The 19,096-nt window shown below is 41.0% G+C and overlaps 1 protein-coding gene across 1 annotated transcript in view; it reads left to right on the top strand.

The window, feature by feature from the left end:
• Positions 1-19,096, top strand: part of VIPR2 (vasoactive intestinal peptide receptor 2) — a 1,121,328-nt gene that overhangs the window by 925,664 nt on the left and 176,568 nt on the right. Inside the window, exon 7 of the mRNA XM_086941506.1 lies at positions 5,408-5,558. Coding sequence (XP_086797632.1) covers positions 5,408-5,558 — 151 coding nt within the window. The remainder of the gene's footprint in view (positions 1-5,407; positions 5,559-19,096) is intronic.

The raw sequence follows: 19,096 nt of genomic DNA, 5'->3' as shown, positions 1-19,096 counted from the left end.
AAATTATGCAAGAATTGTGTAATTAAGTGAGAAGAGTAATTCAGCATTTAGTGCATGGACATGAGGATGCATTTTACACTAAGAAATAATGCTGAATGCAGAAGAACACTAATATCAGCGCAATTCTTCACACATTGAGCTCTATTTTCTTAATGCAAAACAACACAAACAAAATTGCAAGCAGCATTTGTGCTCGCTTAATTCAGTGTATATGTGCTTATTATCCTACCAAATTACTCTTAATTACACAAGCTGGTGTAATTATGTACTTATTGATAATTTCACGTCAAAGAATAACATGGAATTACCACAATCAATCTGATTACTCTGGTGTAATTAAAATTACTCTCAGGTCTAGTTATTATTTGAGAGGGGTGGAATAATCACGGTCCCTGTCAGGGTGAACCACAAAAGTCAATAAATAAACCTGTGCCTAACCCTCTGATGGTTTGGCGCAAAAACAGTCAGGCTAAACATAGAGGCACTGTGTAAAGTATTTATGCAGCCCTCAAACAGCAATACAATGAAAACCCAAGAAAAGTCCCAAACCAATTTAGAAAATTGACTACATTTTCAAAAATAAAATGACAAAAATATGACAAAAATCCAATTAGTATAAGGTGAAATATCCGTTGTTGAAGTTTTAGGTAAAAATAACACCAAAAAGCATAAAGCACCAATTGTGGTTATCTGGTCATGCTTGCCCAGGGTAAAGTCACTAATTCACGACAACAGCAATGGTGCGTGGGTTCGGTACAAAGGCCAGGTTTGTCTCACTGAAGAGTTACCTTCTCAACTCCATGTGAGGAGTTGCTGTTTTGATTAGCGGGCCGAGAGGAGATTGTCAGCGTAAAAAGCAGGTCGGGCATTGATGGTGGTCGCTATTGTAGCACGAAGGGCTGGTCATTGCTGAAGCGTTGCATTAGTGGTCAACATGGGCTATCGATGTTGGCACAAAGTGCTGATCACGCCCAGCTATGAGGGGCCCAAAACCTCTATATCTTCTCCGTGAGTTCAGAAGGAGTCTACTTGCTGGTGCTAGATAACCACCCAGGACCTAGGGGAACTCACTCTAGCAGAGGTCAGCAGCAAGGCTCAGGTAGATACAAGCAGGTCCTGTTTGTTCTAGTCAGCTGAGCAGTTGCAAGGGGGGGCTCTAGAAGCTTGTTGTGTCCCTGTGGCTCAAACAGGAGGCCAGCCAACTGACCCTGGTGGCACATCTGGGGAGCCTGAGTTCATGGAAAGCAGGTCCAATCTCCTTTCTTCAATAGGCAGGGCAGCCCTTCCTCTGATTCTCATACAGTTCCACTATTCTTCTGGTGAGAGGATCTGAAGTTGTCTATTCTATGCCTAGTGCCAGTGTTTGTGTGAACTAATTCCCTGGCCTACCCCCAAAACGGGTTTTGGGCAGTTCTTCCCCTTCTCCAGGTCCTGCCTCTAAACTGTCTAGGATTGCAAAGGCAAGGCCAGGTCTGGTGTCAGGTTCCTTTGTGCGTGTTGCAGGCAGGGCCCTTTAAAGTGTAATCCGGGCAGTCCAGAGCTCCTCGCCTGCCATCCTGTCAGGAATACCCATTCCCCTAACACTTAGGCTTCTTTTATGCCCATGGCAGAGGAGAGGAGTTGGCCTAATGGCTAGGCGGGTCTGCCTTAGATCTGGGGAACCGGGATTGAGTCTCGGCAGAGACGCGCAACATCCTATGATTAATGGCAAATCACTTAACCTCCACATGACTATCAAAAATGAATGTGTCCTCATGTAATGCAGCTGATGCTCATGTAAAACACTCTGATACCCGATACCTTCGGCTCAAGTTTGTGCTATATAAAACTCCATGAAAAAAAAAAAAGTCAGGAACTAATATACAGCCCACCATAGGAGAGCATCTCAGAGTAATGTGACCCGGGACACTGGTAAAAAGGCACAATTTGTTTAGGCAGAAAAAGGCCCACATCCCAAAAGGGGCATTTCTAGAATAACAACTTAAAATCTGACTTTACCATTAAAGAGAATTTTAAATTACAATGTGATGTAAACCAGTGTTAGTCTAGAGGAAAAATAGCCTTACAACAGTGAAAACTGTCAGGACATGTAAATCATGTACACATGTCCTACTTCTTAGATTGGACACAACCTGCCCTGTGAGGCATTAGGGCCTACCTCAGGTGTGCCTTACAAGTATTAAAAAGGAAGGCTTAGTCCAGGAAAAGGTTTATTTTGCCAGGTCGAACTGGTAGTTCAAAACCCAACTTTGGTCTGAGTAGCAGGCCTGAGACATGCTTTGCAGGGCTATTCAGGTGGGTGGCACAGTGAGCAATAAGTAAATTAAAAGTGACAATTAGGTAAGGGTCTGTTGTATTTAGAGGTCTAGTATAGTTCAATTTCCCTCATTGTTTTTATCCTAACTCCCTTTTGTTTGCTTTGAGTATCCTTAGTGTATAGAGTTGAGTCATGAGAATGTATGAGGTAACATGAAATGGTACCAGATGTTCCTGAGGACTGTTGAGATAGTTAATCCAGCTGGAAGTACATGCTGGTACTGCTTTGCTGGGGCGTTATTGTTCAATGAAACTTTCTACCTCTACAAAGTGCAGATCAAATTACTACAGGGTCATTTTTATCATGTTTTAGGGAGAGAGCACAAGCTATTTACTTCTGGTTAGCAGGGGGAAATTGTACATTCCTAATGCCAACAAAAACAATTTTAGACAAAATAAGGGGTGAAGGCAAAAGGTTTGGGGGAATACCATGCCAAGGATGTCAGGTCTGACAAATAACTGCTTTAAAAACAAAATAGGAAAGGAAAGAACATTTATCTCTAGATAGTAATGTAGAAAAATATCAACCATTCACAAGATATAATAGTCTGCTAGACAGGACCACGTGTACAACTTTACAAAGTAGTTCTTGTAATCAATGGTTAAATTGTTGATTGGGATTTATTAGTTTTAAGTTGGTTGAAAAGTTTTGTTAACCACTCCAACACAGTGTTCCTGGAAGACCTAAGTGTAGCTATTTCAGGCTTGCTTCTGTGCAGTTTCTGTAGGGATTTGGCATGTGGGAATTTTGCTTACAGAGTTTTACAATTAAACACAAAGTGAGAAAGGGTACAGTGGAACCGCTCCTGGTCCCCCAAGAATTAAAACAATCAACAAAAAAGAGCAATTCTAGGAAGGATTACTGCTTTCTATTATAAAAAGGAAGAAATTCCTTTTTAAGAAGAACCCTCACTCACCAACCTAGTTGGTGACATGCTTCACCATAGGGTTCCCACCGGAGGAGCCGAATGCCTCCGGGGTGTGCTATGAAGCCTGATTACTTCGGAGCATTTGTTTTTGTGCAGAGTGAGAAGTGAAAAGTGATTTAAGATTGTCTCTATGTCCCCAAGAAGTTTATTGGTGGGGTCATAGGACAAGATTAAAAAGTAGGTGGATGTCCTATCTGGTTATATTGACCATTGACATCTGTGGTGCATTTGTGACAAGGTCTACATGGTTCAGCTTTCTCATGCGTTGTTGCAAAACTTTCTTCAGAACCAGTGAAAGTAGTCAGGTGTGCACTCGCTAAGGTGCACACACCGTATGCAAGACTGACCGCCAACTTACGGTTCTGCTCGTACCAATTGATTTCTGAAAGAAAAGATATTACATGAGATTAATAAGTTCAAGAAAATTCACGCATTCCATCGCAGTAATATCATAATCAGCGCAAACAGTGATAAATACTGATCCACATGCCTGGATCTCAGCAACTATATCTCATCACCGGTGTCGCTCAGTCTGTGTGATGGGAAATCATGGATTCAGGTGGCCCTTATCGGTCATAAGACATGCACATGCTTTCACCCGCACAAGTATGACAATGCTGTGTGGTGTTTAATCTGGAGAGAACCGCAAAATACTAAGATTATCCATGTTTCTTCCACACCTGTACCACACTGACAAACCCACCACTATGGAATCGGACAGATCACATTGCAGATGACGTGCAATCTCTGTCCTATGATGCGACTTGGCTAATATAACATTTCGCTTCACATGCTATCTAAAAATAATGGTTGGAGAAGGTTCAACAGAGATCAGAACAATCGGCGTCTTTGATCAACTGAGTCCATGACTGTTGTGCTTTATCCACTTTTCAATGAATTGTAGACAATCGAGCACCTGTGAGTATCACCACTGGCTTGATCTAGGAAGAAACCAATTTACATACATCCACGGTAATCTCAATGGAACGCTGATATTATAGATGGTACCTCCAAGGAAGCTAAATATGTTTTTGTAATCTCAGCTGTATAAAATAATAACCATTTTGCATACGCCGATATTCAAGTTTCATTAGGCCCTGTGACCCTCGATCTTGGACCAGGTCAGAACTGCTGACCCAATTTAATGTAAAGGGGCTTTTTCAAATTGTCAAATTAAATAACTTTATATATGAGCCATGACTGAGTATACAGCTCCTTATGCACAAATATAATCTTACAAGGAATACCCCATCAGTGCATTTCCATCTGAAGGTGTGTAGGATTGAACCCACACCATTTTAAGATTGGGACAACTATCAGTATACATGAAGGGGCACTTCCCAGGCATACATTGGGAGGCACTTCAGAAGTTTCCATGAAGAAACTACTTGTCCTCCTATTGCTACAAGGCAAACCCTTTTTAGACAAAGTGAAATTTCGTTGCCATAGTCATGCATTAAGAATACATGGCAGTTGCATTGCATCCTACAAGACTTGCTGCATGCCTCCATTTGCCAATCTAGAAGTAGCATTACAACAAGCCTGTATTCTTGGACTGGTTACAGAATTAGAAAATTAAACACAGACTTAGTACATAAATATTTTTGCGTTTGTGAATGAGCAAAGCCTATTGCTTTGGTCTGGTCATACCATGAGCAGCACCATATGCTTATTAAAAGTGTTGTAGCCTTATGGCACTTGTGGAGGCTAATATATAATATCCATGCATTATATTACAATTATTGTTATTGTTATTGTTATTATTGATATTATTATTATTATTATTATTATTATTATTATTATTATTATTATTATTATTATTATTATTAATGTTGTTATAATACAAATAATAATACTATCATTATAAATACTGTTATTTTCTTCTTTATGGTTAAATTGTTTGTACATACCATTAGCTAACACAAATTCTGCCTTGTCACAGAACTTTAACTAGCAGGTGTTTCTATTATCTAACTAACTCTGTGATACGGATTTTATCAACTCTGGAAGGAGGAGAAATCATTGAACGACTTTTATAATAAAATGATTCTCTGAAATATCGCAATGCATTGTGAATGTGCTTGGAAGATAAAAATATATGTATATTTTTGTTTCAGGTTAACCAATTTGTCTAATCAAGCTTTTAATTTATCATTTTCCAGGTTGGCTGCCAAGCTATTATGGTCTTTCTCCACTATTCTGTAATGGCAAACTTCTATTGGTTATTAATTGAAGGACTTTATCTGCATACACTCCTTGTGGTTATATTTTCTCCCAACAGACACCTGATGTTATACCTACTAATTGGATGGGGTAAGATAATCAACATGTTTTTGATAAATATATATATTGTGCTTTGAAGGTTGTGGTAACACCTCTTTGTACCTAGTGGTTTGAAGTGTCTAGTTATTTTTTTTAAATGGTCTAGAGTTTATAAATTAGCAATAGTGTCCTAAGACTTTTTTTAAAAGCAACATCATCTTGTTGATTTTCGCATTAACTCAACACTGTTGTTTGAGTGTAAGCTAAGTATTATGGTTTAATAGCATAGAGTTAAATGATATGGGGTAGGAGCTAAGGGTAATTGTTTGATTCATAGTGTTAAGGGTTTGGGGAATAGAGTTAAGGTTTTGTGTTATATGGTTTGGGCGTCACGGTTTAGGGTATGGGAGATAAGAATTTATGGGTTAAGGAGTTAAGTATTGAAATGATAGGTTTACATGTATAGGGTGGGTGACTTAAGGCTAAATAAAAAGTAAAGGGTACATGGTTAAGGATTTGAGGTATAGGGTTTATTCTTTTGTGTGTAGGACTAAGGCTTTAAGGGTTAGGGATTTATGGTATAGGGTTACTCTGTTCATTACATTTCTTTAGTGTCTCAGCTCAGAATATGTTTATTTAAGGTGCATTGGTGAGAGTTACAGTTAACATGAGCCTATGTATATTGATTTTCACAATAAAACTGTATTTAATGTATTTCAATGAAGAATACTTCAATTTAGAAGTGATGTAATTAGGAGTGTTGAAAACAATTCAATGCCATTACTCAGTAAAAAAGAAGAATTTGGGGTCTGACTATGATGAGGCTTGGGTGAGACGTGTCTCCCATCCCTCTGCCTGGTATGCCCTGTTGTGCGGATTGTACCTCCCTCTGTAAAACTGTATATTTGTCAGAGAACATGAACATCAGGATTGTGCCAGATTGATTCCTTGTAAACCCTCCGATAATTTTGTCATATGTTCCCGCTAGCTACAGTGCATCATCTGTGTCCCTAACTCTACAAGGCAACAAATGTGTGCGCAACCTTAGAACATGATAACCCTAATCCTCCAAGGAAATCATGGTAACAGATATAGAACCTTTTCATTTGGACTCTCATGCATACCCAGAGAATGATATGAGAAATATTCGGCAAGGCTTTACAATATTTATTGAAGCGTTGTAATTCTTGCATAAAATAGATGCGCAGTAATGATTAGTTGAGTGAAACAGATTACTATAATTAGCATCACAAAATCAGTGAAAAGAATGAACATTTCTACCATTGCGCTAAGACAGGGATGTATATATATGTAGGTATATAAGTACTGTGTATTGTTGTACTCCTACCTAGTGATTTCTAACCTAGTTTTGCCTATGGTAGATAATCTGCCAAATCGCTGCCAAAGAGGACCAACTCCAGGTTTCCGGGGCATATGTGTCATCAGGTTGCCCATCTTGGTGTAGAGCTCGACATCCCTTGTGTTGAGCTGTAATTCGGACATGAAGAGACCTCACTGTTTAGCTGATTGCTCCTCTGTCTCAACACGGAAGCCGTTGTGTATTTATCATAACAAATCTCATGTGGCTATGTCCCAACACCTGTCAGGCAGGAATTGTTTATTCTAGTTGGATGGCGGAGTCGTCAACCAGACAAATAACAAATATGACATTTGTGCAGTGAACCTTACCGTTTGTACTTTGTCGTTATTAATTATGTAACCAGAGAATTAGAAATGTAAGCAATGCAGATTCTGAGAATTTTATCCTGCATTGACACATGCAAATGTATGTCAAAGGTAATTGTGTGTTAAAGAGAAGGCAACTTAAGAAATGCAAGCATGTAAATGGCTGTGTTTCTGCTAGGCCTATGCTAATCAAGTGACAACCACTACTTGGACAGAAGTCGAGAAAGTCATCCCTAGACCAATGCTATAATATGAGTGTTAATCAACGTAAAAGATCCCAACTAAAATCTAAAAAAGAATTATGCTTCTCTAAAACAAAAAGTATACTGGAAGCCATTAAAATTGTTAAAAATGCTAAAAGCAAATGTAAATCAATTTAATAAGCAATTTTGTTTTAAAAACTAAAAGCTGAATAAAATAATTGTCCCACAACTCAAAACTACCAGGTTGTTTATGTTTTCTGAGCAGTAGACAAAACATTGTTGTTCCTAGCAACCGCATATGATGATCGCAGAGGCACCCATCGAATCAGATCCATGGAGCAAACATGTTCCCATCCATCTGCTTCATCTGCTTAAGAAGGAGGAGTAGCCAGAGCGAGATCTGCAGTAGTTGAACCAAGACCCAGTTCACTTAAAGCACAAGTATCCCTGGAGGGCTCATAGAATGCGTTTAGAAGCACTGGCAAGGGCAAGAGACAACAGTACAAGTGGGCCGTTAATGGCTCACGATTAGGTCAATGTCCAAAGACTGAACCAGTTGCGTTCCAATATACACATCCAGTGCACATTCAAAAGAGGGCAGAAGACAGCGGAATATGGACTGCACACAGTGTAGCCATACAGGCCGAAAGGATAAGAAGAAGTGTTCATTCAGTTCCTGAAGCAAGGGTGGACCAAAACATTGTATCATGTGTTCATGACACAGGAGGCCATGTGGAAGTACTAGTTCCATTTGGCCTCTTAATGGGACATCAGCTGAGGAGCAGAAAAAAGAAAAGCACAGTCCTGACATTCAGGAACAGGATCAGTGGAAGACCTCCAAAAATGCTTCACAGCACAGAGTGTATGAACAATAGAATAATTCTGAACACTGTCTTGAAGATACTAACCAAGTCAGAGCCTATTTTCTAAAAAAAGTGTACTAAAAATTTTAAAAATGCGGAGCACAAGTTCCCTAAAATGCAGCGGGAAATTAGTGTGGAGTAGCGACTGTATCTCAGGAGAACACCCATCAACTTGAACATCAAATGTCTCCTTTGCAGATGTTGAGGCCACATCCTTATGGAACAGTAGGATGCTCAAAGAATCAAAGTGCATGTTTGAAAGCTTTATAGAATGCCAAAGCATTACCTCCCAAACTCTGCAGGCAGGTGGAAGCAGTTCTGTGTGCAATAAGTCACACCTGCAGAACCTGTCACCAGATGGGTTATTCCCAGTTTCATTCCAAAGTAGCTCTGATCGCTCAACATCAAATAACTCCCATTCAAGAGCAATCTGAAAGCCAGACATAACACAGCAGCCAGAGACCCCTTCAGATAGTAGCACAATTTTGCCATTGATTCATTACAAGCACTGTGATGCAAAACCTCCCTGCACACAAAGAAATGTCTTCAATATTTCCACAGTCCGACTGTTGTGGGCTCTGCTTTAAGGAACCTTGTGGGCTGTATGTTCCATCTGGTGATCCACTGTAGTGTCCTTGACAACGAGGGAACCTGGAGCAGTTGGTGGCTGGGAGATGGATAAAGCAGTGTGCTGTTGTGCATCTGTACAGTTGGTGGAAGAAAAAGTCATAGTCATCACCAGCGTGTGAGTTTTCATTGATTTAACATTGGCCCACTAAGAAAGACCTCAGTCTTGCCATTCCTACAGTGGGATCACTGAAATAATATCGAGGGACAAAATATCGACTTGCAAAAATATCGTGGACAAAATATTGACAGTCAAAATATCGAGTTTGTATCTACAAACAGGTAAGTACAAAAATATTGAGTACAAAATATCGTTTACAATAATATAGATGTAAAAAATATCGACTTTATTAAAAACAGTGTTAAATTAAATTAATATTAAAATTTAATTATTAAAATATACTTAAAAATACTTACATTAACTTATAATAATTAAATAATAAATGAAAATAATAAAAAAAAAAATTTGCAATCTTATTTGTTAAAACATATATATATAGTAACATACTATAATTAAATAATATACTATTATATTACCGTACGATACCAGAAGTTTAAAAAATACTATTCCCACTCCAAAGAGTGCAAGCGTAGGGAAAGCGTTGGATAGCGTAGGGGTTAAAATTACTATTCCCACTCCAGTGGGTGCAACAGTAGGGAAAACTGACCCTGAACCCTAAAAATACCCCTTTACCCAAAAACCCAAAACTGACCCTGAACCCTAAAAATACCCCTTTACCCAAAAACCCAAAACTGACCCTGAACCCTAAAAATACCCCTTTACCCAAAAACTGAAAACTGACCCTGAACCCTAAAAATACCCCTTTATCCAAAAACTGAAAACTGACCCTGAACCCTAAAAATACCCCTTTACCCAAAAACTGAAAACTGACCCTGAACCCTAAAAATACCCCTTTACCCAAAAACTGAAAACTGACCCTGAACCCTAAAAGTACCCCTTTACCCAAAAACTGAAAACTGACCCTGAACCCTAAAAAAAACCCTTTACCCAAAAACTGAAAACTGACCCTGAACCCTAAAAATACCCCTTTACCCAAAAACTGAAAACTGACCCTGAACCCTAAAAATACCCCTTTACCCAAAAACTGAAAACTGACCCTGAACCCTAAAAATACTCCTTTACCCAAAACTAATTAATATTATTTAATTACCAATTAATTATTAATTAACAATAACAATAAAGTAAATATATTAGCACATTAGCTGTAATTAATTTAATTTAATAATTAATATTATTTTTTACCAATTAATTAATTAACAATAACTAAAAATTATATATATAAATAAATTTCTCTAATTAATGTAAATAACTAATTAATATTATTTAATTACCAATTAATTACTAATTAAAAATATGTACAAAATTATATTAATTAATTAACTAATTAATATTAATTAATTACCAATTAATTAATAATTAAAAATATTTACAAGCATATATTAATTAATGAATTATTATTAAATTACTCCCCACCCTTATCCCCTATTAACCCAACATCCCGCTCCTAAACATTAACTACAATTTAGATTACTATTAATAAAAAAAAATAATTTTTTTAACCTTTTTTCTACATATTATTGAAATTTTTTACTTTGACTAATTATATATATTTTGTCGATATTTTTGTACTCGATATTTTTTTAACATTATTTTAATCGATATTTTGACCAACGATATTTTTGTTATCGATATTTTATTATTATCTATATTTTTAACTCGATATTTTGTCCATTCGATATTTTTGAGTCGATATTTTGTCTGTGCACCCCTACAGTGATATTGAAAAGGTAAATTCCATGATTCTTGCACATATTCTTCTCCTAGCGCTTCGTATCTACCTACCTGATTGCATTGTAAACTGTATTAAAAGGGGAATGACGATATTGGCAGAGAAATAAAGCTGTGGACTATCCAATCCACTGAAGGTATTTCTGCAACAATATATGGAAATTTCTCAAACTTCATAATGTGTAACATAGTGTACATTGCATCCTTCCTTGCCATGATTGTCCACTGTTTTGTGAGATTGTAACAAGCTTGTGGCATTAAGATGTTGCTATGGTAAGCAACTGGAACGAAGTGTCTGCAGAGTCTAGCTAAATAACATAATCGATCTAAGCTGTGGCTGCCTATGTTGTAAATAGGACATGTCATTCTATATGATATCTATCGCAGATGACACAATGTTACCCAGAGAGTATATCCTAGTAGACAATGCAGCCTCCTGCTGAGAAACCTTCCACACTTTGTTGCATATTTCATACAAGAAGAGCTTTTGACATGGTTTTTGAGGACCTAATAAAAAGTCCTGTAGTTGCATTTCATCAGAAAGAAGGGACAAGTGTTGTTTCACCTAGCCAAACACCTGAGAGTTGTGTCTCGGCATAATGTGGGTCAGGCCTGCTGATCTTCAACACTTTTTGTTACCCATGAAATGTGCTTGGCATCCGTTAGTGTTTAATGGCACACTAACCATCCCCCCTGATCGGATATTTAAGATTTGTATGAACTGTTGCGAAGCATGGTATCTAGTGTTTCCTCCACATGGTTTGTGAACCGTTGCCAGTTTGCAAAATGTGCAAATGTGGCAGCGTTTTATCTTATAGTTCAAAGAAAAGGTATGCTGTTCCTAAAAGGTAAACTAGAGGGAGAGAGATACAAGAGAATGCCTACGAGGAGGACAGTTATACCTGACACCTAAAACCAATAGTGTGGGTCCGGTAGGGAAATTGCTTTCTTCGGAACAAGGGCCCTCCCACACCCAGCCAGCTAGGTGTCTTGCTTTATTATTGGGCCTGCTCCTCGTTGGGTTGGTGCTGCAATACCCAACGGGCACCCAATGAGGGGCTCTTTGGCGGAGATCTTTTGTTCCTTGCCAATCGGTGTGGTGTGAGTGAGTGGACTAAAAAGTGTAGGTGTGCATTAAATGTGAAGGTTAAACCAGGTTAGGTCAACCAATGAAATTTATTAGGCTCTGGTTCCTACCTGATTAAAAGAAAAAAGGAAGGCAGCTTTGTCTGACTTAGTGGATCAGAACAAAGTAACGCTTTATTACAAAAGGTCAACATGTTTCTTGCCTTGAAAGCCCTGTCAAGTCTATGGCAATTCATCAGGACCAAAAAAATGTGTGATGTGTGAAACTACCTACACACAGTGGTAATGGTGGATAAACTACCTACCACATTGTAGTATTGCTGTTGGTTAAATACCCATAGATGTTGAAGGAATTTCCGTTCACTCTATGAAGCCTCGCCTCAACAGTTTCCGGCGGGCTGCGATACCAGCAGATTCAATGACCTATAACAGATGTTGAAGTGCTTGTGACCTACCCATCCCCGTCGGAACTGGGTGACGTTTTATCTTAGACAGGCCAAACATGATGTTGTTAGCACAATTTCATTTGGGAAAATCATTTGTTGTGGTATCTGGCATGCTCTGAATAATGCCTCGTTTCCCTGAACTTACCAATCTTTATTCCCCAAATTGACTTTAAATCAACTGAGTCTCTCCAAAAGTCAAACCTGTGTATAGACAGCTAGCAAAGAAAGTATTCAGAATATATCAGCCTTGTGTCAATAAGAATGGTTTTCTTTGCTGGTTTAGTGTGAGCCTATAATAATATGACCTTTTGTCTGTGACATTATGACCAGAACAATATGCAAAATTTTGTGCAAATTGTGAGCTACCCTGTGGTGGTGCTGGGCAGTGTTCTCATTGCATGCAACTAAATGCAGCACATGGAGAACTTGCTTTATACAGGAAATGATGACCAAAATGTTGAAAATAGAACATTTCCTCATAATTCATTGTTTCTTCATACATGTCCTCAGAACTGAAAACAGTGGAAAACTCTAACTCTTCTAGCATTTCATACACTGTATCAATGTCCTTATCATCTGAGACAGTACTTTGGGTGATAATAGCATCTAAAGAGATGCGCAAAACATATGGTATTTGTAGAAGTTCACTAGGTCCAAATACATCACACAAAACCCTATCCCAAACAAATCCATTGGGTACTAGAACAGCCGTACTTTGTGTAAAACCAAGTTCACCATTTGTACAGCAAAGCGTTCTGGGAGACAATGTCCATTTTGAAGCAGGAAAAACACAGTCACAAAACCAATCCACAGGACGAGGAAAAGTAATGAAATTGTAATCCACAGGCGCGCGACTTTGCCACTAATACTTTTTCTGGACACCAAGCCCTTACCTGCTGTTCTTTGATCACCGGGGCTGTTGCGGAGTGTTGTTGTCCCATTTAGTCTCGTTGTCCATGCTGCACGGGGAGCTGCCTACTACAACTCCCAGGGTGCACAGAGGCCGCGCACCACTAAGACGCCATTGACAAGCGCCCGGAGGCGCTCAAAAGAACGCGGCGCCTCCCGCAGCGCGGGACTTTGCCACTAATACTTTTTCTGGACACCAAGCCCTTACCTGCTGTTCTTTGATCACTGGGGCTGTTGCGAAGTGTTGTTGTGCCATTCAGTCTTGTTGTTGTCCACGCTGCACGGGGAGCTGCCTACTACAACTCCCAGGGTGCACAGGGGCCGCGCACTACTAAGACACCATTGACAAGTGCCCAGAGGCGCTCAAAAGAATGCGGCGCCTGCCCGTCAGAGACCTGAAGAGTCCGGGCTGGGCCACGACTCCAATCTCCTCGGTTGTCCGCTAAGACTGTAAGACTGTTATACAATTTTGGCCTACTAGTACTGTATTGTTCTGCTGGCCCCCGTGGGGAATTATTTAACTACCAATTGAGCCATGAGCAAAAGGAAGGCTGGGGATAGGGTGGTGGGCACACTTGGTGCCTTCTTAAACCGAGCGGAATCAGTATTGGTTCATGAGATCCAGGCTATGGAGCGCAGGCTCTCCTTGGAGCCTCGTTTCAACAGGCTTGGTTCTTTACCTTGTGCTCAGCCACCGGTACTCCATACAAGCCCTGAAGTAAATCACTCAGGTGTTTGTATAGTAGACGACTTACAGGTGGAGCAGCCTAGGGCCCGGATGCCTGAAGCTCATCTGCGTCAATGCAGTACCCAGAGCCCGTCCATGGTTAGAACTAGGGGGAGGAAATTACTAGAGGGGTAAGAGTCTGCTATGCCCTGTAAGAAAAGGAAAGGAGGTGCCACCGCTAAGCAAGCTGCAACTGTGGCTGCCACTGGTACTAAAGGGGTTTTTGTATTTGGGAACCCAGTTGTTAGTGCCCCATTGGGAGGTCCCCTTGCAAGTAACAATGGGCAGCCCAATTTAGATAACCTGTGCTTCATACTTAGGGAACAGTTAGCGGCCCTCATAGACCCAATTTTTAAAGGGCTCGATATGGTCGATGAGAGACTTATTCAAATTGAAAAGTGTTTACCCTGCAGTAAGATAATTTCTATCACTACATCTAGTTTGCAGGTTCATGGGGTTATTTCAAGTAATCTTCCAGTGGGGGATAAGAGCATGCATCCAGTTGATACCCTGCTAGTTCAAGCAGGTAATGCCAGGGTCCCTAAGCCAGCGGATACTGTAACAACAGCTAGAACGCCCTCTTTCATTGGCAGCAGGGTTAATCGACAACAGCGGAAGGAGGGAGAGGGGTTGGAGAAGAGGGCTGATGATGGTTTCGAAGATAGTATGGTCTTATTACCTAGTCTCCATCTCCCACCCGAATGTACCCCGTATACTGTCCTTTTAGCAAATGTACCCCCAGTCCCAGAAGGTTCCCATGAACATTGGTCCTCAATTGAGGATAATGACTGACTGAGTGATGGTGTGTCCCCTGTACGGTCTGCTAGAACTACGATGGGTGGGAATGAGTTGGGTGGCGGTGGGAACTTGATCCAGGGCTCTGTCTGTGGCACAGAGGGCGTAACCTGTGTGAATCTGGTCTTGCATGCAAACCCTGTTGACCTAGGAGTTACCCCGGCTGTAGGCCCTTGTCCTATTGGTCCCCGTTCAACTATATCATCTTGGAACATTGCGGGCTTGGAATCTAAGTTGCCCTCAGCAGAGTGGGCAACTTTTATTGAGTAAGCAGATATTTGGGCATTCCAAGAAACTTGGGCAGTGGAAAGTATTTTCCACCCGGGCTACCTAAATTTTTCCATTCCAGCCGTAAACGGTCCAAGGGGAAGACCAGCAGGTGGTCTGACCTTTTGGGTTCGCCAATGCGCTGGACTAAGGGTACTTAGCCCAGACATCTTGGCCATTCGGGAAGATCCCAGAAGGGCCTCAATGTACTTATATCTAATGTTTATGCGAGGGGACTTTCGGGTGGTAGGAGTTCGCAAACTGTCTCAATCCTGGAAGGAAATCTTAACAGGGAGGAGGAAGGTAGCCAATGGATCATTGCGGGCAATTTTAATACCTGTTTCGGGCCCTAGATTTTGAGGATGGAAAGCTTACTGAGGCCGAGGATGCAGCATGGGGTATTCCTCAGCTGGATTTAAAGCCCATAAGGAGATGGTCCATGGCTGCTCTTCAACTGAAGAGGTTGTGCCTGGAGAAGAGCATGAGGGCAGTCAATGGTAGGACACAGTCCGATAAGCAAGGAGAAATAACGTTTAACAATGGGAGATATGGTAGTCGTATCGACTATTTCATAGTTAATGTGGAAATGTGGCCGGTCATATCAGATATGGTGGTGGTGAGTAGGCCGGAAAGCGACCACAACCCCTTGATTTTGACTCTCATTGATAGCAGCTTTACTGGTCTCCCCCAAGTGAAGTAGCAATAGTTCAGGAGCGGGTGATTATTGGTAATGATCAACGTAGGGTTAGGTGGCCTAAGATAGTTACCAATGAAAGGACTCAGTCCGATATCCGGAATTTGGTCCCAGGCTCCATGTCTAAACTTAATGGCTGCGCAACACAAGCGGAGCACAATGATCAAATATTAGGCATCCACAAGGAGCTCTTTGAATGCCTCAAAAGTACTTTAAATCTAGATCTCCTGATCTTATCAAAAGTTGCAGGGCAAGTTACAAAGCAGCACCGTTTGACGCGAAGAAATCGTGGGATGAAGACCGCTGGAGGGAGTTGCTACAGGCATGGGATGGTCGTAACATGACCCAATTTTGGTACCTACTTAAATGGGGGAAGTGCCAACAATTACAGAAATCCACTAACCATGTTGAACCTCAGCATTGGGGTAGCTATTTTGAAAACCAGTTTAAGATATTGGATGGGAATGCCAAGGTTGTTTTGCCCCCCAGATTTGACGCTCCGTTGGTATTTACACACCGAGAGGTTGAGTCTGTGTTGAAAATGATTCCAAATGCAAACGCCCCCGGGCCCAACAGCATCCCTGCTGATCTTTTTAAGCATGAGCCTGCTTTCTGAGCCCCATATATTACTGCACTAGCTAATGCCCTAGCTAGCGACGCGTCGGTTAAAGATTCTTGGTTCGGAGCAGAGATTTTACCGATATATAAGAAAGGTGATCGCTCTGCTTCGGCCAATTATCGGCCGATTAGTCTAATAGACGCACTGCAGAAAATATTTGCACGCCTAGTACTCGGGAGAATCCAGAGTTGGATGGCTGAAGAAGATATTTTAACCCCCCTTCAGGCAGGCTTTCGGTCACATATAGGGACCCTGGATCAAGCCTTCCGTTTTGTTTTGGAAAGAGGTATTTTTAAGGGGGGTTGCTTTTTGCGGCCTTTGTGGATCTAAGATCCGCCTTCGATTTCGTTCCAAGGGCAAAATTATGGGAAGTACTGTTGGGGCAAGGGATGCCTAAGGAGCTGGTTGCAATTTTAGTCAAACTTCACGAGCATACTTATGCACAGGTCCGTTGGGGTAAACCTGGGGAGGTTACCGACAGGTTTGAGGTGTGCAAAGGAGTCAGACAGGGGTGTGTGTTGGCTCCCACCCTATTTTCTTTATTTATTAACGGGGTGGTTCATTATTTTTCCAATTATCCGACTGACACCCCAATGCTCGCTGGTATGAAAGTCCCACTGCTCATGTTCGCGGACGACACCCTGCTTATATCCAAGACGAGACAGGGACTCCAACTAGCACTGTCTCGATTTGAGGTGTTTTGCCGCGAACATAAGCTTAAGGTTAATGTGGGAAAAACCAAGTTCATGGTGTTCCAAGGGGCCAGGCCAGTTAGAGCAAGTGTCTTTATGGGTGGTGATCTCCTGGAGCAGACATCAGTTTTTACATATTTGGGAGTTACCTACAGTGATAAAATGAGCTGGAAACCCCAAATTGATATGTTAACCCTAAAACACACTCAATTAGGTGGTGCACTGATTAAAGAGCATAGCCAGTCCCTTACCAAACCTATTGCCCTACTCATTAAAATGTATGGTTCAAAGATTCTACCCGTAATCATGTATGGTGCCGAATTGTGGGGTTTTAGTAACCTGTCCCCTATTACTGCTGCACGGAATAGACTTTTGAGGTCTGCGGTGGGACTACCGCAATCTTCAACATGCATTCCTCTACTTATGGATTTTGGTTGTCAGGCAGTGGAGGATGTGGCAAGGTACAGACCTTTGGCGTTTTGGAGGCGTCTATGGACCACTCCCGAACTCTCGTTATATGCCAAGACAATGCTGGAAGTCAAAGAGTTGGATGGTTCTTACAAGATCTCCTGCTGGCTGAAATTAAATCGCTACTGACATGTATGGGGAAGCTTTGGGCCAATCCTGATACAGCTGTATTTCCCACTTAAAAGATCTATAGTACTATGTACTGGGATATGATCAAATCTAATAGGCTCTCGTCCCAGTTCAGCAGTTCCCTGTCAGCAACCTTCCTTGATATTAAGGATGAGCCCCGCTTGGAAGAGTACTGGGACACAATCACAAGGCCAGTAGATCATAAACTGTACCACCAGTTTAGAGTAGGCTCATTACCTTATCCAGTAGATGGAACCCCGTTGGCAGTGACAAATGTGTATTTTGTTGTGTAGATCAAATTGAAACCACTGATCACTTTTTATTCTTCTGTCCTGCATACCATCAACCTAGGCACGCTTGGATAAAACCTGTGTGTAGGCTTATGGGTACAAGTTCAGCTCAGGTGGCAAGTAGAATACTGAGGAATTATACTACCAAAGTAATTGTAATCAGTGTTGCAAAATTTTTGAGCTGGGCATGGGTTATTCGGATCAAAAAGTTAGGGACTAGTTTGTAGGGTGAGTTGTGTCTTGAATACCGGACCCAGGAAGTTAGTGGTGCCTAATAGTAGCACTTGTGGCTCATATTGAGATTTTAAACAAGTCTTTTTAATTAGGTCTAAGTCTATTGCCCACCGTACATTTAATTCTATTTTGGCTAATTTTAAATATTTAAGTGCCAGTATAGTTCTGGCTTTTAAAAAATATATTTGTATATGATGCTTATTTATGTTATTGGATTATGAATTGCTGTTTTAGAATGTCTTTTCTGATGAAGAATCACAATAAAGACTTTTTTGACTTGACTTGTAATCCAGAGGTATAGCCAAGGAGGAACAAAGTACGTCTTCTTTAGCCAAAGGTAGAATACACGTTATTTGCCTCAAAGAGGTAGAATTGGAGGTGGTAGTGGCTCCAATAAATCTGGAAAGAAGTCATCAAAATCAACAAAGTAGCCTGAAGCTGTTTGATCCATTTTTGGCAGCTATGAAGGCTGTGTTGAAGGTGGGCAGATTGTTAAGTGTTTTTTGGACCCTATATGGGTAATGGATTGAACTGAGACCTGATCTAGTCACAAGACGGACCCTTAACACTGGTATTAGGAGAAGAGAACACTAGGGGATAACTAGCAATCAGGAAACAACAAGATAATCACACTTTCAGTGGTGGCTCCTCTGCTATGGGGGAGAATTGTCGCCCGACTGCTGCTACCCAGCAGTGGCAACAGTGTATAAGAAAATGCTAATCATATAATTTTATTATACATTTCTTTTTCACTGTTGCAGCTGCTGAGTAGCCAAGTCATGGGCGGGCTGGGTCATCCCCCTGAGCTTCAGGAGTAGGAGTTCTGGGCACTACTAATTGCGCCTGATAGTTTGGCTGGCCATTTTAGGCTGGCCAAACCAACATGAACACTTAGCATTTCTCCCCCCTGCAGTGTTGCACAGCCAGGTGTAGAAAAGCCACATGCTCCCAGGCACTGTCTGGGCGGAAAACCAAGCCACCTAGACCAATCCCAGGGCTTCTCTCATGATGGTAATCCCATCACAAGAGAAGCACTGGGATTGG

Source organism: Lissotriton vulgaris, chromosome 10, assembly GCF_964263255.1.
Source record: "Lissotriton vulgaris chromosome 10, aLisVul1.2, whole genome shotgun sequence".
Classification (NCBI taxonomy): domain Eukaryota; kingdom Metazoa; phylum Chordata; class Amphibia; order Caudata; family Salamandridae; genus Lissotriton; species Lissotriton vulgaris.
Note: the sequence above shows the minus strand (reverse complement) of the source record. Positions and strands in the feature narration are given on the sequence as shown.